The following is a 25068-nucleotide window of genomic DNA, read 5'->3' on the forward strand; positions in this document are numbered from 1 at the left end:
TTTGCAGGTACGCTATTCAGCTACAGCACTGATTTATTTATCTTGACAGCAACAGCATTTGCTCTCACGATACGTAAATCAGCGACTCCAGCGCTGTAGGAGGTGATTTCACCACCACAGTTAAAAAAAAGAGCATATATGCCTGAAGCATGGGGCAGGGGTGGAGGGGCGGATTGCCCCCATGCTTCGACATATATTTTTCACTCTGTTTTTCGGCACAGATTGCACTAAAAAAAAAGTTGTTTTATTGAGCTAATGTTTTATTGTTACCATTGTTTGCTTTTCAGGTATGCCATTCAGCTGCAGCACAAATTTATTTATATTTATAGGGTTTACTCTAACGATACGTAAATCAGCATCTCCAGCTTACCAGGAGGTGATTTCACCACCACAGTTAAAAGAAAAAAGGTGCATGTATGCCCATCATTAGAAGTGGGTGGATGCAGGGCGGTATTCTAATGGTGGGCATACCCACCGATCAATCTCTTTTTTCATGCAGCCCACAGGCTGCATGAAAAAAAGAACATTACAATATATGCCCAACAAGGACCAGCAACGTACTGGTATGTTGCTGGACTTTGAGTGGTTATATCAGAATGATGCCTGCAGGTTAATGTATCAACTTTGTATCGTTCTTTTCAGCCAGCGGTTTCATGTAAAAGCAATTCTAGTGGATAATTAGCCACTAGACTGCTTTTACAAGCAGTGGGAGGGAACATTCCCCCCCGCCCCCACCTGCCATCTTCCATGGTTTTCTCGTGCTCTCCTGTCCAACCGGGGAACCTGAGAATGCAGCCGGTGGTTCTGCTAGCTAACCATAGAGCTAATCGGAGACCAGAAAGGCTCCAATCATCTCTATGGCCTAAGAAACCGGAAGCTACGAGCATTTCATGACTTTGGTTTTGCCGGATATAAACAGCGCCATTGGGAAATTTGGAAAGCATCTTATCAAACCGATCTTGGTGTGTTCAGATGCTTTGAGGGCAGAGGAGAGATCTAGGGTCTAATAGACCCCAATTTTTTCAAAAAAGAGTACCTGTCACTACCTATTGCTATCATAGCGGATATTTATAATAAAAAAACACCCCCATGCTCGCATGCAAAGGCGAATGCAAGCGTCAGTCTCGTGTCATATGTAAACAGCAATTGCACCATGCACGTGAGGTATCACTGCGAATCTCAGATTGAGGGCAATAATTTTAGCAGTAGACCTCCTCTGTAAATCTAAAGTGGTAACCTGTAAAGGCTTTTAAATCTCATATCTCAGCTTTTAAAAATGTAGGTAGTTTGTCGCCGCTGCACAGTTGTGCGCAATTTTAACGCATGTCATGTTTGGTATCTATGTACTCGGCATAAGATCATCTTTTATATTTTAGCAAACAGTTATGCAATATAGTGAGTTTTAGTGAATTAAAATTCAAAAAAAGTGTTTTTTTTTCCAAACAAATTGCGTTTGAAAAATCGCTGCACAAATACTGTGAGAAAAAAAAATTGCAACACCCACTATTTTAATCTGTAGGGCCTTTGCTTTAAAAAAATATATAATGTTTGGGTGTTCAAAGTAATTTTCTAGCAAAAAAAAAAATGTTCTTTTTTCATGTAAACAAAAAGTGTCAGAAAGGGCTTTGTCTTCAAGTGGTTAGAAGAGTGGGTGATGTGTGGCATATGCTTCTAATGTTGTGCATAAAATGCCAAGACAGTTAAAAAAAAACCAAATGACCCCTTTTTGGAAAGTAGACACCCCAGCTATTTGCTGATAGGTATGTTGAGCCCATTGAATATTTTATGTTTTGCCACAAGTTTCGTGAACATTACAACTTTTTTTTTTTTTTTTTTACACAAGGTTGTCACTAAATTATATATTGCTCACACATGGCATGGGTATATGTGAAATTACACCACAAAATACATTCTTCTGCTTCTCTTGAGTACGGAGAGACCACACGTGTGAGACTTTTTGGGAGCCTAGTTGCGTACAGGACCCTGAAAACCAATCACCGCCTTCAAGCTTTCTAAGGGCGTAAATTTTTGATTTCACTCCTCACTACCTATCACAGTTTTGGAGGCTATGAAATGCCAAGATAGCGCAAACCCCCCCCAATGACCCCATTTTGAAAGTAGACACCCCAAACTATGTGCTGAGAGGCATGTTGAGTCCATGGAATATTTTATATTTTGCCACAAGTTTCGAGAAAATGACAAACATTTTTTTTTTTTGCACAAAGTTGTCACTAAATGATATATTGCTCGAACATGCCATGGGCATATGTGAAATTACACCCCAAAATACATTTTGTTGCTTCTCTTGAGTACAATGATACCACATTTGTGAGACTTTTTGGGAGCCTAGCCACGTACAGGACCCCGAAAACCAAGCACTGCCTTCAGGCTTTCTAAGGGTGTAAAATGGTGATTTCACTTCCTCACTACCCATCACAGTTTCGAAGGCCCTGAAATGTCAAGATAGCACAAAACCCCCCAAATGACCCCATTTTGGAAAGTAGACACCCCAAGGTATTTGCTAAGAGGCATGGTGAATATTTTTCAGCTCTCATTTGTTTTGGAAAATGAATAAAGAAAAGCAAAATGTATTTTTTTTTTCTTTTTTCAATTTTCAAAACTTTGTGACAAAAAGCGAGATTTGCAAAATATTCAACATGCCTTTTTTTTGGTCATTTTTCTAGGGGTTTTGTGCTATCTTGGCATTTCATGGCCTCCAAAACTGTGATAGGTAGTGAGGAGTGAAATAAAAAATTTACGCCCTTAGAAAGCCTGATGGCGGTGATTGGTTTTCAGGGTCCTGTATGCAACTAGGCTCCCAAAAAGTCTCACACGTGTGGTCTCTCCGTACTCAAGAGAAGCAGAAGAATGTATTTTGTGGTGTAATTTCACATATACCCATGCCATGTGTGAGCAATATATAATTTAGTGACAACCTTGTGTAAAAAAAAAAAAAAAAAAGTAGATAATTTCCTTTATTGTGACCTCCGAAATAATATTGGAAAGATGCAAGCATTTTATAGTAACTCTGTGTGCACATCCTGCTGTGATCTAAATGACAATAAAAAGGTTTGTTGGTCCTTTGCGCTTGCACATGGTGAGGAGTTCAGATTGAAGAGTTGAACATTCCTATATCCCCTAGAGGCTGACTAGCCATAGATGTAATAACACACAGTCCTTCAGTAGAAGCAGACAGTGTATGATTCAGCTGCAGCCCTCTCCCCCCTCACTCCATCCATTCACTGCTCTGAAGACAGCTCTACTGAGCACTGAGGCTGCAAACTTCTTCCAAGCTCCCGGACTTACTCCTCTCCTAAGATGTTGTCACTCTGGACTGCATTTCTTCTGGGCACATCATGTCTTCTTCTCCCTTCACTGTCTGAGCCTGACAACCTAAAGGTGAAACAAAGAGCCCTTCGTCAGAAAGACCTGGAAATCTTGGACAGAGTGAGTGAAATCTTCTTTCATCCATTCTTTTTACCTCTGAGCATCTCCAACCTTCTCCTGTAGGATATCAGCTTTCACAAAGAGCTAAAATGGAACATGCAATGGTAGACGTATACAGCAGCTGTAGTTTTGAAGATGTGGTGGGCCTACCATTGACACAGGACCTGCACCCGGGTCTGTGAGCCTAGATTGGGCCTAGGGTGCTGCACTCTAGGGAAATATGTGGACAAGTGTCTGATGACTTTCGTGAGCACAGTCATAGCCCAAGGAGGCCTCTGATACAGATTAGTAGAGGTGATCTCAAAGGGTGCACATAATGTCCACTTTGGCATTACTGGCCCATGAGCAATTGACGAATCAGGTATAGTTTTTATTCTGTTGGTCATTATGAAAAATGTGAGATTTTTTTGGATGAATCTTCTAGGGTACTGGCCATTCTATACTCATATAGTCACTCATATATCACAGAGAAATAGAGAGCATGGACAGCACAGTGGCTAAGTGGTTAGCATTTATGCCTAGCAGCAATGGGGTCGTTGGTTTGAATCCCAACCATGACAATATCTGCCTGAAGTTTGCATGTTCTCCCTATGCCTGCGTGGGTTTCCTCTGGGTATTTGGGTTTCCTCCCACACTCCAGACACATGCTGGTAGGTTAATTGGCTCCTATCTAAACTGGGCCTAGTATGTATGCGAGTTAGGGACCTTAGATTGAGGACCATAGCTCCTTGAGGGCTGGACTGATGTGAATGAATAATATATATATAAAGCACTGCATAAATTGATGGAGTTATATAACTATCTATAATAAATAAATGAAAGTTAACAGCTGGGACACACATTCTTAGTGGGCTTTAATACATCCCCACTTTTTCCATTTAACAGCTAATGCTCCAACAGTTAACCCTCCAGCACTGCTTATACAATAAAAAACGAAATTTTGTGGAAACCTGACCATCCCACATATACAGGACAAGCTTATTGGACATTCCTTTCCGAAACAATGGACATTAAAATGAGCTTGCCCACTCGCTTCCCTTTGCAGATATTACAACCCTCCAGTCTTCTGGGAAGTCTTTACACAAGTTTTTGAAGTGTTTCTGTTGGAATTGGTGCCCATTTAGCTAAAGGAGCATTTGTAAGGTCAGGTACTGATGCACTGTGCCTATTATTCTAAAAGGTATCATAGGTCTGCGGCTCTGTGTAGGCCACTCAGGTTCCTCTAGTCTAGTGGATAGTGTTGAAACCATGTCTTTGTGGAGTTGGCTTTGTGCACCGAGGCACTGTCATGCTGGAACAGGAAACAGCCTTCTCCAAACTCTTGCAACAAGGTTGGGGGCACACAGTTGTCTAAACTGTCTTTGTATGCTGTAGCATTTAAAGTAGCCTTCGCTGGAAATTTCTAAACCCGATAATTTGGAGGGGTTTCCACATATTTTTGGCCATATAGGTAGATGTGGTAGTCAGGTAGCCACAAGTTATGACAATACAGTATAGTGTGACACTTAACCCCTGTCTGGTGAACAGGTTGGGGACAACTTTTTCACCAGATAGGAAGTAATGGAAACTCTACAACAGCCAATTAGCCAATCACTAACCTAACATGCTAAATTCATACACTAACCCCTGTTCTGTTGTCTACTCATCTTGTCCTTCACCAGGAACCTTTGTTGCATGAATCACTGAGATTCCAGTGCCAGAAGAAATTGCTGCAGATTTTTGGTGTGTTTCCTGGACAATCAGCAGAAACTCTAGTAAACTTTTAGGTCAACCTTGCTGTTGCAGGGTTACATAGTTAAAGAGAGAGTTAAGGTGTCTCGAAAGCCTGTCCTCCAGGAAGGTCTGTTCACCAATCCACACTGCTTTGGCAAATCCCTTGAGCAGGAGTTCACCTTGAGTAAGCTCTGATGCTGGATGGCGTCTGTGCTTAGACAGATAAATGACCTTACTTCCCACCATACTTAACAGTCTTTGTGTCCGGTGATTGGTTGCATAGCCCAAGCACCATTACACAGGGGAGGCCATGTCCTCCACCCCAGCTGGAGGTGGTGAGGGAGCAGTGATCAGTGATTATACCTTGCTGGGTGGGTTGGCTATTGGGAGGCAGAGGTATTGATTTACTAACAGCAAATAGTCTGTTCACTTTGCAGAGGAAGTTGCACTTTCTCAAAGGAACTTTCCCCAGAGCTTAGTGACATTTCACTTTGTAAAGAATACCCAATAACGTGCAGGGAAAAAAACAACATGTTTGCCTTGCTCATGAGTGTATGATGGAAGGCAGCAAAGCTTTACCTAATTCCCTAAACTCTGGGGAAAATCCCACTGCAAAGTGCAACTACCCTTTCAAATTGAACTGTCTATTTGCCTTTAGTAAATTAACCCCACTGTCACGTCAACCTGAACGGGCAGACTGATTGTTTTTTTTGTTTTTTGTTTTTTAAATAAAGAGTCACTATCTATTTGTTAAAAAAAACAAACAAGAAAGCATAAAACTAAATGTAGCACCCTCTAGTGTGTGCTAGGAATACAGGTAAATTTACTGGCTCATGGTAAAATAAGTCTCTTGAATCTGGGTCAGGGGTTTATTAAGGTTCAGGGCTGGGTGACTTATCCTGGCAGCTCTCTGGTGCCTCCTCCTGGTCTAGAAGGTTGGAGAATCTTCTAGAATTAGAGGGTTGAGGTTAGGAGGAGCTGCCTTGAATATTTATGGGCCTCAGAGGTAGGTTGGCAAGGGGCTGAGATCACTCCATAAATAGACATGAGCCATGCCAGCAGGGACAGTTGGGTGGAAGATGGAGATACAGTGTTGAGGAGGTTGTCGTGGCCCTTAGGGGTGCCCCCTAATCTGGGGGCGGGGATGTCCGGCCTTGGGCCTGAGCTCGGGTGCTGGAAGGATCCTGCCAGAACACACAGGAAGTTTTTCATGGAGGCACAGGAGCAAGAGAGAGGACAGAGTGAGTAAAGCAAAACTGTGGGAACTAACAAAAGGGGAGACTGCCACATGCAGCCAGTCTCCCTTGAAGACAGCGGTGTGCTTAAGTCTTCAGCCTTTCTCTAGAATCCCCAGAGAGTCAGCCGGGTGGGCTGGTGAAGAGGCATTCGGGTGGGCTGGTGAAAGGGGCAGCTGGGCAGTGAAGCAGTGGCGGCTGGTGCTTCATTTTTGGAAACCGCCCATCAAACGACCCCCCCCCCCCCCCCCCCCGGTCGGTAGGTCAGTCGGTTGCTCAAAGTGAATATTGATTCAACATTGTCACACAACCAGGTGGGCTCAGGGCGCCCCGAGCCCACCCTTCTTTTAAGTCAATTAAAGCCTCTGGCTCTAATCACTTGATTCTAAAAAATAAAAACCCCATTGGAATCCAGTGCATCAGGCACCCTGCATGTGGTGCTGGGATCAGTGGCAACAGAGGAGAAGTTCCCAAAAAATAGTGCTAAAATCTTGTGAGCCACAAATGGGTTAATGCCTCCAATGTGAATAAATTAACCTAATTCAGCTGCACACACTAACCACGTTCCATACTGTGTATATGCCAAAATAAAATAAATATATGTGCATGCGCTAAAGGCAATAAATACGTGAACAAAGAATATAATAAATCTATACAATATTGAAAATTACAAACAGTGTCAAACGCCTGTGAAGAAAGTGACTAAAATCCACAATTGAATATATGAATAAATGGTAACATGCAACATGCAAAAAAAAAAAAATGTGAGAGAAAAGAAAAAAATCCTTTAAATAATTAACAAAAATATATAAGTGCTACTTGATAAATAAAGTGTCCGAAACCAATTCATACAAATGAATATATCTCAGTCCAAACCATTCACAAGAGTATATAAATCAAAGTGCACAATAGTGTCCAAACAAATAGCAGGCATTCCTCATGCTTGTATTTATGAAAAAGTGCTAAATATTCCTCATGCTCTTCTTAAGAGATGTGCACGTTATGGCATGCTGCAGTGCTCTCCAGTGACCCCCAATGGATAATGCGCTCACCTTAGAGCGTGTGACACAGTGGCTAAACAGTGTCAAAACACGCATTAGAGCCACTCCAGGGCTCATACAGGGTCTGCTGGTGATGATCTGTACCACGCTCAAATGGTGACATATATAAAAGAAAGGAGACTCATAGCATAATACCGCCAGGAATTTATTTGAAAAGCCATAAAAACAATCCCTGCAGGAGGGTATTTACAATGCTTGGGTGCGTCAGTGCACCATCCTATCCAAAGTATGCAATACCCCAGATGAAGGCACGTATACCCTGTGCCGAAGACGCGTAGGGGAGGGACAGGACGGAGCTTTCTACACACAGACAGGCAGAGGATTGTACACCGCACCGCACACCACAGGATTCATCTGTATTGCATACTTTGGATAGGATGGTGCACTGACGCACCCAAGCATTGTGAGTACCCTCCTGCAGGGATTGTTTTTATGGCTTTTCAAATAAATTCCTGGCGGTATTATGCTATGAGTCTCCTTTTTTTTATATATGTCACCATTTGAGCGTGGTACAGATCATCACCAGCAGACCCTGTATGAGCCCTGGAGTGGCTCTAATGCGTGTTTTGACACTGTTTAGCCACTGTGTCACACGCTCTAAGGTGAGCGCATTATCCATTGGGGGTCACTGGAGAGCACTGCAGCATGCCATAACGTGCACATCTCTTAAGAAGAGCATGAGGAATATTTAGCACTTTTTCATAAATACAAGCATGAGGAATGCCTGCTATTTGTTTGGACACTATTGTGCACTTTGATTTATATACTCTTGTGAATGGTTTGGACTGAGATATATTCATTTGTATGAATTGGTTTCGGACACTTTATTTATCAAGTAGCACTTATATATTTTTGTTAATTATTTAAAGGATTTTTTTCTTTTCTTTCTCACATTTTTTTTTTTACCATTTATTCATATATTCAATTGTGGATTTTAGTCACTTTCTTCACAGGCGTTTGACACTGTTTGTAATTTTCAATATTGTATAGATTTATTATATCCTTTGTTCACGTATTTATAGCCTTTAGCGCATGCACATATATTTATTTTATTTTATTTTAACAGAGGAGGAGTTACATGCTGATTCCCTACAACTGTGCTACACAAAAAAGGGGGCTGCGAGTTCCTGCCTGTAATGGCCTATTGCTAATCTGACTGGGAGCCTGTCAGATAAATCAGTGTGATTCAGTTGGAGCAAGCAAGTGATTGTGCAGAAGGAAAGTGGAGGAGACTGTATATAAGTGTATATAGGAAGATTTCCCTGAAGTCAAATCGGCACCCCATAACCTCCCATCCCTATCCAAGTTATTAACCCTCAATAAATTACAAAACAAAGTCACAGACTATTCTCTGACTCTGGGTGCTTGTGAAAATTTGGTGTGCCTGGCTGTGTAGGAGTGGGGGATCCCAGTTCATATGCAGTCCATAACCGGGATGTGCTACATAAAAAAAATACACGACTACCAATTTTAACAAATTCAAGCAGAGGCTTATGGAGTGACAGGGGCGGATACAGAGTCTAGTCTAGGGAGGGGCACTGGCAGAAATTTTTTTGCGGGCAATTTATTGGGAAATGGCTGGTGTTAGCCCTTCAATCATCCCGGCACCATGGTTGTTATGGTGTCAGGATGATTGAAGCGCATTATTTCTATTATTACATTATTATATAAAATTAAATAGTTCAACTCACCATAATGCAGAATCAGTGGGAGCCCTGAGTGTGTCACTTCCCACCAGATGCGGATTGTCACTTGCCACGCCACCTGCCACCAGATGCGGATTGTCACTTGCCACATCACCTGCCACAAGTTGCAGATTGTCACTTGCCACCGTCACCTGCCACCAGATGCGGACTGTCACTTGCCACGTCATCTGCCACACGTTGCAGATTGTCACTTGCCAAGTCGCCTGCCACCAGATGCGGATTGTCACTTGCCACATCACCTGCCACAAGTTGCGGACTGCCACTTGCCATGTCACCTGCCACTTGTTGCGGACTGTCACTTGCCACACATTGCGGATTGTCCCTTGCCACGTCACCTGTCACTCGTTGCCGATTTTCACTTGCTGTGTCACTTTCCTGCTAAGGTGGGGATTGTCTCTTGCTGTTCCCAGAGTCAGGCAGCAGAGAGATGATGTAATCTCTCTGCTGCCCGCGGCTGCCTGCACAGTGAGGGTGGAACTACAGGGATGCAGGGTGGGCAGTGAGAGATGATGTCATGTCTCTGCTCCCCCACCCGCTGGCTCGCTGATTGGCCAGCCGCCCTCTCACCCACGGAGCCACCCAGCTGCCCGGCCCGCCTGCTCTCACCCGGCCACCGAGCCGCTCAGCTGCCTGGCCTGCCCGCTCTCTGTTGCCCGCCCGCTCCCTCACTCGCCCAGCTGGCCGCCCATGGAGCCCCCGCTCTATCACCCGCCCTCCGAGCCACTCAGCTGCTTGACCCACCTGCTCTCTCAGCTGCCCACTAACTCACCCACATCTAATTTCTTGGGGGGAAATTGCCCCCCCCCCCCCCGGATCCGCTCCTGTGAAGTGATGACAAGAAGACTGGGTGCAGCTGAGGACCTGAGTTAAGTACAGCCAAAATTCGTTTGGCTATACTTTTCCTGTGGATCACAGGAGTGCAGTTCATTCTGCACTCCTGTGACCCGTTTTCAGCAGCCAGTGAGCTGAAGCCCGCTGTCAGCTGATGTCACAGAGCCGGTCCAGGCTGGGGAAAGATCTCGCCCATATGGTCGGGATCCACCCTGGAGCCTCGACCGGCACCCGGCTCAACCTCTCAGCGAGCCGCTGAGAGGCTGAGCCAACCGCTCCCACCCCCTCCACAGCTCAGCGCTCCAGTGAGCGCAGGGGGACAGAGCGGAGACTGACACTCACCAGCTCTCTGCTCAGGGAGCTCTGAGAACCGAAAGATCAGCTGCGTTTGATCGCTCGGTTCTTAGTCTAAAGGCCCATACACACGATGCGAAAATCGGAAGTAAAATTTCGCCAGATGACTGATCTGTAGATTTTCGGATCGTTAGTACGGTGCTTTCGAAAGCCGATTCCGATTTTTCTTATGACAAAAGCTGGATATGTGGACTATAAAATTTTTGTCGGATATGAACACAATGTCTGATTTTGGTTTAATTAGTACGTTTTTTGTATGAAAAAAATCGAAAGAACAAGACTACACATGTTCAGAAACGAAAGAATACATACAAAACTATTCAACACATTACGGCACTTCTGAAGTTGTATTCTGTCGTACGAGAATTTTCATATGGTGAGTAACCTCTCCACTTTCGACATGAGACTAGCATGCAACAAAAAACGGATGAATGGTCATCTGAAAATCTGATCGTGTGTACAAGGCTTTAGAGCCGGTGGGGGATTGATGCAGCATCGGACCAACGCTGCATCAACCTAGATAAGTATGATTTCTAAAAAAGAAAAAAAACATTTCTCTTTTAAAGTGGAAGTAAACCCTCCTATCGTTTGCAGCCAAGGAAGCTGCCATCTTGGCCTCTGTTTAATCTTCATCTGCCATGATGCTGCACATAGACATCAAAGAAATTCTGGACAGCCGCACTCCAAAGATATTTGCCTTTATTCAATAAGGTGACATCCAAAATACAGGTCACAGCAAAGTGGAACAAAGCTTACGCGTTTCGCACTACAAGGAGTGCTTAGTCATAGCTATGATGCTGCACATGTGATCAGTTATGACACCAGCCATTGGATGATTTGACAGTATGGTTGAGAGCACAACTATTGTGACAGTTAGCATTTCCGGCATGCCAGGAATGTAACGATAAGTTTGTGAGAAAATCCTGGACAGTCGCACTCAAAATGATAATCACCTTTATTTCATCACAAAGCCCCCAAAGAGAGGGGGAGATTTATTCAGGACGCTTTGTAAGCGCGAAGTGTTCTGGATATTCTCTTTAAACACCAGAATCCCACTGGGGTTAAACTTTGAGTGGGATGTGTCCCACTATTATGATTAACCTCACAATTTATGCTTTACACATCTTATATTTCTTTTCTTACATTTACATAACTTTTGCATCCTATTCCCATCTAAGATTTTGATGGACACAGACGCATACATCCAAATATGTGTCTTTATCTTTCTCCTTTCTTTTTTAGCACAGATTCTATATATTTTCTTTTTATTTGGGTTGATAGCCCTTTATTATGTTTTTATTAAATAAACATATATATATATATATATATATATATATATATATACAGTATATATTTTTTTTCATTCTTTATTCCACATTTAATGCACATGCTTTGATATAAGCCCATAGCTTTATATATATTCACTTTTTATTACACTATAATATATTTAGTATATATCTTATTTATGGACATTTTTCACTTTATTCATACACATTTTTTATATTTATTACACATTTTTTAAATATTTTTTACATTTTCAATTTCTTCAACCCTTTTTAAGCACTATTTGAACTACACAGATCTGGGTTTTCGTTTTGACTTTGCTCACAGCTTTTTCAAGTTTGTTAATTGAATGTACAGTAATTAAACAATCTCCTGAACACATGATTAATGAACACTAGTATATATGTAAGATTCATTCCTGTGAGGTTTAGCTATGATTAAGCACTAACTGTAGTGTGAAACGTGTCAGCTTCCCTGTACTTCTTGCTGTGGCATGTATTTTTGTTGATTCTATTAATAAAGGCGATTATCATTTTGAGTGCGGCTGTCCAGGACTTTTCTCACAAACTTATCGTTACAAGCATCGCCGGCACCTGAGGCTTCCAATCTGGAGGAGAGGTTCTTGATTGACCTTCTTAGAGCGGTGATTTCTTTTTCCCATGCCAGGAATGTAACAATTTTTTCACACTATTAAAACGATGGGTTTACTTCCGCTTTAAGGCAGTAAGTGGTGTCTACAATTTTCACATTAAAGTAACACTAAACTAAATTCTTATTCTCCAAAAATAATCCATACAAATCCACTAGTTAATGGGGCTGTAATCTATTTTTCACAAAATAATATCTTACTGTGTGTTTTTACCTCCTGGAAACATCCTCTGTGAGCATGTGAACCTCTTTTTTTCCCTCTCACTTCTGTTTGCTTGGAACAGCTGTCATGCACTGCTCTATGCATACTACAAACCCCATAGTCACTAGTCCATCTCAGGAGCGTGCAAGAGAGGGTGGCTACGTTCCTACATACATTGGGACCATGGAGAACGAAGGTAGCCACCTTCTAATAGGGAGTTGCATCGCAGCACCAATATAAAGGAATATGGCGTTTGGAAGAGGCTGAGAACAACAGAAGCTACTTTTTTGAGCTAAGAATACAGTTAAAACCTTGGTTTGAGAGAAACTTGGTTTGAGAGCGTTTTGCAAGACAAGCTACATTTTAAATAAATTTTGACTTGATATACAAGCGATGTCTTGATATACAAGTAGCGTCATGTCACAACTGAGTATAAAAGTGAAGAGAGGCGCCTCTGAGTGTAGCAATATGGTTACATTTAATAAAGGTACAACATTTAGAAACTTACATGGTTGATGATTAAAACAGGCACATCCAAGTATGCAGGCATCCGGTGTAAAGCTGTCCACATAGACCATTCACTACACACCCATCGACGATGTCCCTTCCACGCTGCGCTCCACGAGCACTTTAACCACTTCAGCCCCAGAGGATTTGGCTGCTCAATGACCAGAGCACTTTTTACAATTTGGCACTGCGCTGCTTTAACTGGTAATTGCGTGGTCATGCAATATTGTACCCAAACGAAATTTGCGTTCTTTTTTTTTCCCACAAATAGAGCTTTCTTTTGATGGTATTTGATTGCCTCTGTGATTTTTATTTTTTGCGATATAAATGGAAAAGACTGAAGAATTTGAAAAAAATGATATTTTCTACACTTTGTTATAAAAAATTTTTAATAAACTCAATTTTAGTCATACATTTAGGCCAAAATGTATTCAGCCACATGTCTTTGGTAAAAAAAATGTCAATAAGCGTATATTTGTTGGTTTGCGCAAAAGTTGCACACATGCCATGGTTATACGTGGAATTACACCCCAAAATACATTCTGCTGCTTCTCCTGAGTACGGGGATACCTCATGTGTGAGACTTTTTGGGAGTCTAGCCACGTACAGGACCCCAAAAACCAATCACCGCCTTCAGGATTTCTAATTCATGCCTGAATATGACAGATAAGTGACTTCCTCTTCACTATCTGTCATGCTCAGAAATGTGTAGGCCTCTTTACTACTGTACCTTCGATTTGACATTTTGGTCTCTAAATTTACTGGCACAGTAGTGAGACTCACAGGTAAAAAATCTCCTGACTGTCAGCGACTGATTCAAACGCTACCAAAAAAACTGTTAGCGTTCGCTGGGATCAGGCCTGACTCTGCGAACGCTGCAGTTATGTGTTTTGTGTTTTGTAAGTGACAGTGAACGATACTGCACTTGGGTGGGCTGGGCTGGGCGGAGGGGCTAAACGCAGGTGCTAGCAGGAATCTGGCCGGATCCCGCTAACACTGCGTTTTTGGGAACCCTAAACTGCTGGAGACGCTAGTATAGATCTGATCAGATCAGATATCGATCTGTTCAGACACTATACTACTAAGGGAGGCGTATGGTGCATGCGTGGGTGTTAGCGGTAATGGCACTAGTCTGACGCTGCCTGGGGCGACGCAGACCCTATCTGACACTAAAACCTAACTTTGATCACCCGCTGGGTGATCAGGGGGTTAAACCTTTATTGAGTAAAATACGGCGGGTGCCCTGACGCTATAAAAAATAAACTAGCTAAACTGCGTCACTTAAACTGTGATCACAGGTGACAGGGGGTAATCAAGGGGTTAAACCTTTATGAGGGGGGTTGGAGGGGGGTCCCTAGACCTATCTGGGCCCAAGACTAATTACCCTAACACTGATTTTTGTCACTATTGACACCAGCACAGCGACCAAAAAAAAATCTGATTGCTGTACTGGGTGACACATTGACAGGTGGTGAAGGGGTTAACTGGGGGGGTGATCGGGGGGTGAATTGTGCAGCATCTCAGTTGGAATACTGTCTGTTTTGGATAGAATAATGAATGACAGCCTATGGGGATGTATGTGTCAGATGACAAAAAGATTTCCCAAGGCCTTCGTTATTCCCAGAGGCAAGGTGCTGAGAAGGGGAGTACTCTACTCTCGGTTTACATGCCACCTGTTCATTCATCAGTGAAATGTGGTGTAGAAAATGCAGTTAAAAATTTTCTGCCTCAGTTGCTCAATTTATTACTCCCTATGTACTGTTTGCATTGTGCATTGCATTCAATAGGGAGAGATTTATGAAGAGATGTTTATTTTCGAGCTATTCCTGCACTGGATTTTTTTTTAGCTAAAGTAGTTGTAAACCCAATCATTAAAACCCATATATGCTTAAAGTGACACTAAAGGTTCAGTTTTTTTTTTAAATAACAAACATGTCATACTTACCTCCACTGTGCAGTTCATTTTGCACAGAGTGGCCCCGATCCACCTGTTCTGGGGTCCCTCGGTGTGTCTCGTGGCTCCTCCCCGCAATAGATAACCCCCTCTGGGAAGCTCTCTCCCGAGGGGGTTACCTTGCAGGTGCGCTCCCGTGTCATACACTTGGCCATATTAACTCCTGTTAATCAAATCCATACATGTATTGGATTTGATTAACAGCAGTAGGAGCCAATGGCTGCGCTACTATCAATTTATCCAATGAAAAGCCGAGAAGCCGTGGAGAGAGCAACGTGGGATCACGCCCACGGAAATTCAGGCTCAGGTAAGTAAAACGGGGGGCTGGACACTGCAAGGTGTTTTTTCACCTTAATGCATAGGATGCATTAAGGTGAGAAAACACAAGCCTTTACTACCCCTTTAAACAAGATAATGATATTTTAGAAGTCAGTATTTTAGAAACTGCAGCTTACATTAACATAAACCTGATGAAGTGGATTAAATCTGTGAAACACGTCACAAGGATGCCAACTGACTATGTTGTATACAGTATGATCCAAAACATGTATAATACAGAGATGTAAATAAGTATATACACGGCCAGGGCTTTATTTTCTCAGAGAATAGGTGCAGGAGCTCCCCCAATCTGAGTCACTTCTTGTCTCCACCCCCTACCCACCTCCGAGCACCATCCCTTGGTTCCACCCCCTACCCATCTACCAGTGGCTCCCCTTTTAGAGAATATAGAGCTAAGTATCATTTTGTGGGGCTAAGTAATTCATATGGAACTCGTTAATGATAACAAGTAAAGTAGTAAAATAGACCCCCCCCCCCCAGCAACAATAGATTTGCCCAGAAACAATAGATTCCCCAGCAACAATTGACCCCCACAACAAAATACCACCCCAGCAGCAACAAAGGATCTCCCAGAAGTCAGCATCAATAGACCCCCCTCCCTCAACAGTAGATTTCTTCCAACAACAATTGACCATCAAGCAACAATAGATCCACAACCAGCAACAATAGACAGCCACGCAAAAATAGATCCCCTCCAGCAACAATAGATCCTCCAGAAGCCAGCGTTAATAGACTCTCTCCAGCATGCCCCAGCACCCCTTGCCATTAGAACATTCAGTGCTGGAGGTGTCAAAACTGCATTCCACCACGTTCCCACTGAAAAAAAACCCTGCATGTGGAAATCATGGTGGGCACACTGTATGGAACAGACATAGACAGCAAAATTAAAGCTGCCCATGCATGAATCAATGTTTTTTCATTCAACCAGCAACTGCAACAAAAGAAATTGACCTGATTCCCCTATCAACACATTCACTGTAGATGTGGGAATCCTCCCCGCTGAGTCATTATATTCTGACAGCAAGGTTATTTCCTCCCCATCAGAATACACTGATCAGAGCGGCAGTCTATAACCTGTGGTGCTGATCAAGCGAAGAAAATCCAACAGGGTGGATGGAACAGAAGTCAATAGGAGTGGTCACACATGGATTGAAATTCGGCTGTTCCCTGCTGAACCAGCTCAATTCTGATCCATGTATGGGCAGCCTAATGCCGCATACACACGAGTGGATTTTCCATCAGAAAAATCTTGGATGGTTTTTCCGACGGAATTCCGCTCAAGCTTGGCTTGCATACACACGGTCACACAAAATTTCGCTGAACTTTCAACCGTCAAGAACGCGGTGACGTACAACACTACGACGAGCTGAGAAAATGAAGTTCAATGCTTCCGAGCATGCGTCAAATTGTTTCCTAGCATGCGTAGGAATTTTGCGTGTCGGAATTGCTACAGATGATCGCATTTTCGGATAGGAACTTTTTCCGACCAAAAAATTGAGAGCCTGCCCTCAATATTTTGCTGGCTGGAATTCAGCCAGCAAAAGTCCAATGGAGCATACACACGGTCGCATTTTCCGACCAAAAGCTCTCATCGGTCTTTTGCTGGCCAAATTTCCAATCGTGTGTATGCGGCAAAAGAGTGTGATGTATTATCAGGGCTTTTTTTCTCGGAGAATAGGTGCAGGAACTCCCCCCGTCTGAGTCACCCCTTGTCTCTGCCCCCTACCCACCTCTGACCACCGTCCCTTGATTCCGCCCCCTACCCCCCTACCAGTACTGCCCCTTTTAGAGAATACAGAACCAAGTATCATTTTGTGGTGCTAAATCATTTGTATGGAACATGGTAATGATAAAAACAAAAGCAGTAAAATAGATCCTCTGCAGCCAGCAACAACAGAATCCCAGCAATAGATCCCCACACAACAATAGACTCCCCCAGCAACAATGGACTCCACCCCAAAAACAATAGATTCCCTGCAGCAACAGTGAACCACCCACAACAAAATATCACACCCAATAACAAAATATTCACCCAAGCAACATTAGACACCCCCCCCCAGCAGCAACAACAGATCTCCCAGCAGCCAGGAACATAAGACCCCCCCAGCAACAATAGATTCCCCATCAGCAACAATACACCCTCACACAAAATCAGATCCCCACCAGTGACAATAGATCCCCCAGCAGACAACATCAATAGACCCTCCAGCACACCCCACACCCCATGCTATTACATACATTCAGTGCTGGAGGTGCCGGAACTGTGTTCCCCCGCGTTCCCACTGAAAAAAAGCCCTGTGTATTAGATATATTAACCTGTAACCTTTTAAAGTGGTTGTAAACTCTCTCAAAAAAATAAAAAAAAAACAACCTGCAAGACAAAGGCATAATGAGCTAGTATGCATTGCATACTAGCCTATTATGAAATACTTAGCTCAAAGCTGTTGCAGCGGTCCCCGTACACCGATGTGACCGGCAACCTGTCTCCTGGAGTTATTTCCAGGTTCGCGGGCATGATTGGCCGGAGCCGCGATGATGTCACTCCCGCGTATGCACACGGGAGCCGCCGGTCACGGCAAAGCTCCTGAAGAAACAGCAGGAGCCAGACATTTCTTCAGCGCGCATGTGCCGATGGCGACGGCACATGCGGATACAGTGAATATCTCCTAAATGTTGCAAGTTTAGAAGATATTCACTGTACCTACAGGTAAGCCTATAATAAGACTTACCTGCAGGTACAGTGAATATCTTCTAAACTTACACTGTTTAGGTAAAAGTAGTAGTACAGGGTTTACAGCCACTTTTATATGTGACTATGGATTTTATGGGGTTGATTTACTAAATTGGAGCGTACAAAATCTGGTGCAGCTCTGCATAGAAGCCAGACAGCTTTCAGGTTTTTTTTGTCAAAGCCTAATCGAACAAGCTGAACTTGGAAGCTGATTGGCTACCATGCTCAGCTGCACCAGATTTTTGTGTATAAACATATGCAGTACTTGCGCTAATGCATAGCTGCCAACTGTCCCGGATTTCCCGGGACATTCCCGGGACTTGGACTTCATTCCCGGATTTGTGGTGTCCCGGGAAATGTCCCGAAAAATCCGGTTCCCGTTTTTTAAACCGCCGCCGCCGCTAGAGGTCGGCGGCCGGCCGCCATTTTGTGGAAGTTCAGGAAGACGGCTGATGTGAGTGGGGGGGGGCACTGGGGACACCTGATGTGAGTGGGGGGGCACTGGGGACACCTGATGTGAGTGGGGGGGGCACTGGGGACACCTGATGTGAGTGGGGGGGGCACTGGGGACACCTGATGTGAGTGGGGGGGGCACTGGGGACACCTGATGTGAGTGGGGGGGGGGCACTGGGGACACCTGATGTGAGTGGGGGGGGCACTGGGGACACCTGATGTGAGTGGGGGGGGGCACTGCGGACACCTGATGTGAGGGGGGGGCACTGGGGACACCTGATGTGAGTGGGGGGGGCACTGGGGACACCTGATGTGAGTGGGGGGGGCACTGCGGACACCTGATGTGAGTGGGGGGGGCACTGGGGACACCTGATGTGAGTGGGGGGGGCACTGGGGACACCTGATGTGAGTGGGGGGGGCACTGGGGACACCTGATGTGAGTGGGGGGGGCACTGGGGACACCTGATGTGAGTGGGGGGGGGCACTGGGGACACCTGATGTGAGTGGGGGGGGCACTGGGGACACCTGATGTGAGTGGGGGGGGCACTGCGGACACCTGATGTGAGGGGGGGGCACTGGGGACACCTGATGTGAGTGGGGGGGGCACTGGGGACACCTGATGTGAGTGGGGGGGGGCACTGCGGACACCTGATGTGAGTGGGGGGGGGCACTGCGGACACCTGATGTGAGTGGGGGGGGCACTGGGGACACCTGATGTGAGGGGGGGGCACTGGGGACACCTGATGTGAGTGGGGGGGGCACTGGGGACACCTGATGTGAGTGGGGGGGGCACTGGGGACACCTGATGTGAGTGGGGGGGGCACTGGGGACACCTGATGTGAGTGGGGGGGGCACTGGGGACACCTGATGTGAGTGGGGGGGACACTGGGGACACCTGATGTGAGTGGGGGGGGCACTGGGGACACCTGATGTGAGTGGGGGGGGCACTGGGGACACCTGATGTGAGTGGGGGGGGGCACTGGGGACACCTGATGTGAGTGGGGGGGGGCACTGGGGACACCTGATGTGAGTGGGGGGGGGACTGGGGACTCCTGATGTGAGGGGGAGCTCCGCCGGGGACACCTGATGTGAGGGGGAGCTCCGCCGGGGACTCCTGGTGTGAGGGGGGGCTCCGCCGGGGACTCCTGGTGTGAGGGGGGCTCCGCCGGGGACTCCTGGTGTGAGGGAGGGCTCCGCCGGGGACTCCTGGTGTGAGGGGGGGCTCCGCCGGGGACTCCTGGTGTGAGGGGGGGCTCCGCCGGGGACTCCTGATGTGAGGGGGGGCTCCGCCGGGGACTCCTGGTGTGAGGGGGAGCTCCGCCGGGGACTCCTGATGTGAGGGGGGGCTCCGCCGGGGACTCCTGATGTGAGGGGGGCTCCGCCAGGGACTCCTGATGTGAGGGGGGGCTCCGCCGGGGACTCCTGGTGTGAGGGGGGGCTCCGCCGGGGACTCCTGGTGTGAGGGGGGCTCCGCTGGGGACACCTGATGTGAGGGGGGGGCTCCGCCGGGGACTCCTGATGTGAGGGGGGGCTCCGCCGGGGACACCTGATGTGAGGGGGGGCTCCGCCGGGGACTCCTGGTGTGAGGGGGGGCTCCGCCGGGGACTCCTGGTGTGAGGGGGGGCTCCGCCGGGGACTCCTGGTGTGAGGGGGGGCTCCGCCGGGGACACCTGATGTGAGGGGGGGCTCCGCCGGGGACACCTGATGTGAGGGGGGGCTCCGCCGGGGACACCTGATGTGAGGGGGGGCTCCGCCGGGGACTCCTGGTGTGAGGGGGGGCTCCGCCGGGGACTCCTGATGTGAGGGGGGGCTCCGCCGGGGACTCCTGGTGTGAGGGGGGGCTCCGCCGGGGACTCCTGGTGTGAGGGGGGGCTCCGCTGGGGACATCTGATGCAAGGACAAACTCTGCTCGGACATCTGAAGCAAGGACGGACGGCTGGTGACACGCTCAGGGATCCCACTGATTCGGCATTATGGTGAGTTGAATGATTTCATTTTATATTACAATATAATAATAGAAATAATGCGCTTCAATCATCCTGACACCATAACAACCATGGTGCCGGGATGATTGAAGTGCTAACACCAGGTGTTTGGAGTATCTTTATGTGCTGATTGTTAAACTTTCTAGAATACACATATTTCTATTGTGTAGGATCTGGGGCTGCTGTTCCGTCATTTCCCTCTCTCTCCCCCTCTCTCCCCCTCTCCATCCCTCATTCATTTCAGACTCTAACCACACCCTCTAGAGCCACGCTCATTTAAGCCACGCCCACAATTTCGCGTAAACCACGCCCATTTTTCGCCGCGCCGCGCTTCGCGCGCCGCACTTGTCTATTTTTCCTAGGCCACGCCTGCTGACGAATGCCCCGCCCCCTAATTATTGGACAGCTCCACCTACAGCCACAAAAGTGTCCCCACATTTTTTTTTTACAATGTTGGCAACTATGCTAATGCCACAGGTGACCTGCCCGAAGAGGGTCCAAAAATTCAATATAACTCCAGCCTTGAAAGGGTTAATCTTCAATAGCTGCTCTCCCAATCAGAGTGCACTGGAAACTGTAAACACACAAACAACAGAGAACCTGTGCGCTCTTCTCTCTTGTTTGTGTGTTTGCACCAGATTTTGCCCTCTTTAGTTTTAGTAAATCAGTCCCTATGTATTTGAACAAATAAAGTGTTTTTATATGCAATCATTCACAAGTGGTACCTGTAAAATCCGGTTGAAAAATAGGTTTGAATTAGAATAATAAAAATAATATTAAAACATTAAAATAATACATAATGACACTGCATTGAGATCTTCGTTCAGGCATTTGCTGTTAAAGGATGGCAACATCTAAGATGGCCATACATCAGCAGAATTTAATTCGAACTTTCCCATTCGTTCCCATAACTCAGGCATAATTTTCTTTGATTTCATATCTTACAGCGTTCATATTTGTTTTCAGAATTAAAAAGATAACAAAATGCATTCCTTGCTCAACTTTCAGTTCATTAATGTGATTATGTATTGGTACACTTTTAAGAGGTTTAAGCCTATTGTCTACAGAACTCAGTAGCTCTAGCTGGAATGTAAATACATCAGCACTAAACAGCTCAGTCCAAACTTCTGATCAAAGTAAAAAAATTACATAGGTTGCTTCTACTTGGTTTACTCTTTTGCTAACCCATAGTTCTTTGGGAATAAAAATAACAAAGATTGTATATAGAAAAAAAATGTAGAACAAGTTAACATTTAGGCTCGATTCATACTAATGCATTTTTTGATGCTTTTTGCATTTTGCAGAAACGCATGGAATTTTTTTAACATGGGCTCCTATGGAACATGTTCACATCAATGCATTTTTGTGCCTCTGCGTTTCTGGAAAGGGTCGGAGACTTTTTTTCCTGCAAAATGCAGCGTTTCCATGTAATAGACTTTAATGGACCCGCATCCAAAACGCAAGTACTGCGGATTTTCCAGCGATTTTGTCACGATTTGCGTTTTGCAATATGTGTGCTTTTTTTTTTTTCACTGTATATAGCTGGTTTCTAAGGAGTGGGCGGGAAGCCGGCCACCGCATTCTTACCAACCAATGAGTCATCAGCTATCAGCGGGCTTCCTTTCTGACAGCTAAATGTAAAAAAAAATTGTCAGCTAAAAAAAATTCAGGAAAAAAACAGAGTGGGGTCCCCCCCAAATATCATACCAGACCGAATTTCGGTCTGGTATGGATTTGGAGGTGATACCCCCACGCCAATTTTTAAAAATGGCGTGGGGTCCCTTCCAAAATCCATACCAGACCCTTGTCCGAGCATGCAGCCTGGTAGGTCAGGAAAGGGAGAGGACGAGCAAGCACCCCCCCTCCTAAACCATACCAGGCTGCATGCCCTCAACATAGGGGGTGGGTGCTTTGGGACAGGGGGGCTCTGCGCCCTCCCCCACCCCAAAGCACCTTGGCCCAATGTTGATGAGGATAAGGGCCTCTTCCCGACAACCCTGGCCGGTGATTATCGGGGGTCTGCAGGCGGGGGGCTTATCGGAATCTGGAAGCCCCCTTTAACAAGGAAAAAAAAAAACAGACCCCGCCCCCCCCCCCCCATGTGAATGGGTATCGGGTACCCCTACCCATTCACAAAAAGGCAGTGAAATGTAAAAAAAAAAAAGAGACGGTTTTTGACATTTCCTTTATTAAAAAATAGCTCAGAGCTGTCTTCTTCCTCGCCGCCGGTTACCCGCTAAAAACAAAAAAGGTTGCACTTGTCCTGAGGCTGACTTCCTCCGTTGTGATGCCCCTGCTGTCTGACATCTCTTATATAACCATGGGGAGTGGCCATTCGATTACGTCACTCGTGAGAGTCACTTTAAACTCTTCCCGACTGCCCCATAGCAGATTTACTGCTATAGGGCGGCTGCTCTGTGCAAAATCACGTATAAATACGCAATTCTGCACTTCTAGGTTTTGGGTGCTAGCACTGTGATTTTAGACAGCAGGAGCCGATCAGCGGGTCCCACGGACCTGCCAATCGCTTAGTACTCAGACAGAATGACAGTCTGCCTATGTAAACAAGGCAGACTGCCATTCTGTGAGTACAGAAGACATGGATCCTGTGTTCCTGTGAAGCAGGAACACCGATCCATGTCTTCAAGTAGTAAGAGCACCTCCCCCCCACGGTTAGTAAACACTCCCTAGGCACACATTTAACCCTTTGAGTGCCCCTGATATTAACCCCTTCCCTGTCAGTGTCATTAGTACAGTGACAGTGCATATTTTTAGCACTGATCACTGTAATAATGACACTGGTCCCCAAAATAGTGTCAGGTGTACGATTTGTCTGCCGCAATATCACAGTCCCGCTATAAGTAGCTGATCACCGCCATTACTATTAAAAAAAATAAATATCCCATAGTTTGTAGACGCTATAACTTTTGCACAAACCAATTAATATACGCTTATTGGGATTTTTTGTACAAAAATATGTATCAGAATAAATATTGGCCTAAATTGATGAAAACATTTGATTTTTTACATTTTTTATTATATGTGTTTCAGAGCAGAAGGTAAAAAATATTGTCGGTCGTCTTTGTTTCTAGAGCAAAAAATTAAATCCACAGAGGTGATCAAAAACCACCAAAAGAAAGCTCTATTTTGTGGGGAAAAAAAGACATCAAATTTATTTGGGTACAGTGTCGCACGACCGCGCAATTGTCAGTTAAAACAACGCAGTGCCATATCAACTTTCGGAGTTGAAGTGGTTAAAGTGTAAATAAATAACACTGACCCCAAATGAGTAATGTCAGCGTACGCATTTCTGAATCCTTCCGTCGGACATTCCGATCGTGTGTGGGCTTCATTGGACTTTTTCTTTCTAAAATTCTGACGGACCTAGAAATAGAACATGTTTCAAATCTTTCAGACGGACTCAAATCCTATCAGGAAAACCGTTCATCTGTATGCTAGTCCGACGGACCAAAAACGATGCAAGGGCAGCTATTGGCTACTGGCTATTGAACTTCCTTATTCTAGTCCCGTTGTACGTCATCACATTCTAAACAAATGGACTTTGGTGTGATCGTGTGTAGACAAGTCTGTTTCAGCGGAACTTCATCGGAACTCTGTTGGAAAGACCGTCAGAGTCTACTCTGACAGAAAGTCTGGTCGTGTGTACGCGGCATAAGACTACAGTTTTTACTATAAAATGAATTTCTCATTTTATTTTCCTGTTCTTATACAAAAAAATCATGATGGCTGGTGAAATAATATACTGGAAATCTAGTAGCAGTACAAAGACTAGCAATGACATTTAACATGCAGCAAAGTCCAGCGACCAATAAGATTACAGCTTTCAGCTGTTTAGAACAGTGAGGAAAACAAAAGATGACTTCTCATTGGTCCCTAAGAATCACTGCATGCTACATGTTGTTGCCTGCCTTCTGATATAAGCCTGTATTAATTATTATCCAAAGTTGCACGTAGTGTTGCCTGTGGCCATTGTGAGTCATAGTGCCGCACACCAGTAATTCTATACACTTCTAGCTCATTGCACAATGCTGAGAACAAAGCACTCACGCAACAGACAGAGCTAATGGTGACACGGCTTGTGCACTCCAGCATTCCTGACACCGCTACACTAGGACTGGACGTGGGCTCGTCTCAGATACTATGATTCAGTCTGAATAATAAGTCACATTCCGATGATCTGTGAAACACACTTTATACTTGCAGATTTTTACACCTTTCCTAGAATTGCCTATGCTTCAAAATTGAGATAATACAGGTTATTGCCAAGGAAGAACTCCCAAGTACAGTAATACCTTGGATTATGAGCATAATCAATTCCAGAAGAATGCTTGTAATCCAAAGCACTCGTATATCAAAGCGAGTTTCCCCATAGGAATCAATGGAAACTCAGATATATAGTTCCAGTGTCACTGTTAGTGTATGCAGTACCACATGTGACCAGAGGTGGGGGGGGAACACTTGGAAACACTCGGAGAAGCTCAGAGACCGCTTGGAGATGCACGGAGACACTGGGGGAACAGAGTGTTTCCAAGTGTTTCTGAGTGTCTCCGAGCATCTCAGAGCTGCTCCGAGTGTTTCCAACACCAGCGCCCCCGCA

At 45.3% G+C, this 25068-nt stretch overlaps 1 protein-coding gene across 1 annotated transcript in view; it reads left to right on the forward strand.

The window, feature by feature from the left end:
- Positions 1-3147: 3147 nt before the first annotated feature.
- CTHRC1 (collagen triple helix repeat containing 1) overlaps positions 3148-25068 on the forward strand; it is a 50363-nt gene continuing 28442 nt past the window's right edge. Inside the window, exon 1 of the mRNA XM_073632084.1 lies at positions 3148-3447. Within this exon, the coding sequence (XP_073488185.1) occupies positions 3319-3447 (129 nt within the window). The 5' untranslated portion in view covers positions 3148-3318. The remainder of the gene's footprint in view (positions 3448-25068) is intronic.

The sequence above is a fragment of the Aquarana catesbeiana genome, linkage group LG05 (genome assembly GCF_042186555.1).
Source record: "Aquarana catesbeiana isolate 2022-GZ linkage group LG05, ASM4218655v1, whole genome shotgun sequence".
NCBI lineage: Eukaryota > Metazoa > Chordata > Amphibia > Anura > Ranidae > Aquarana > Aquarana catesbeiana.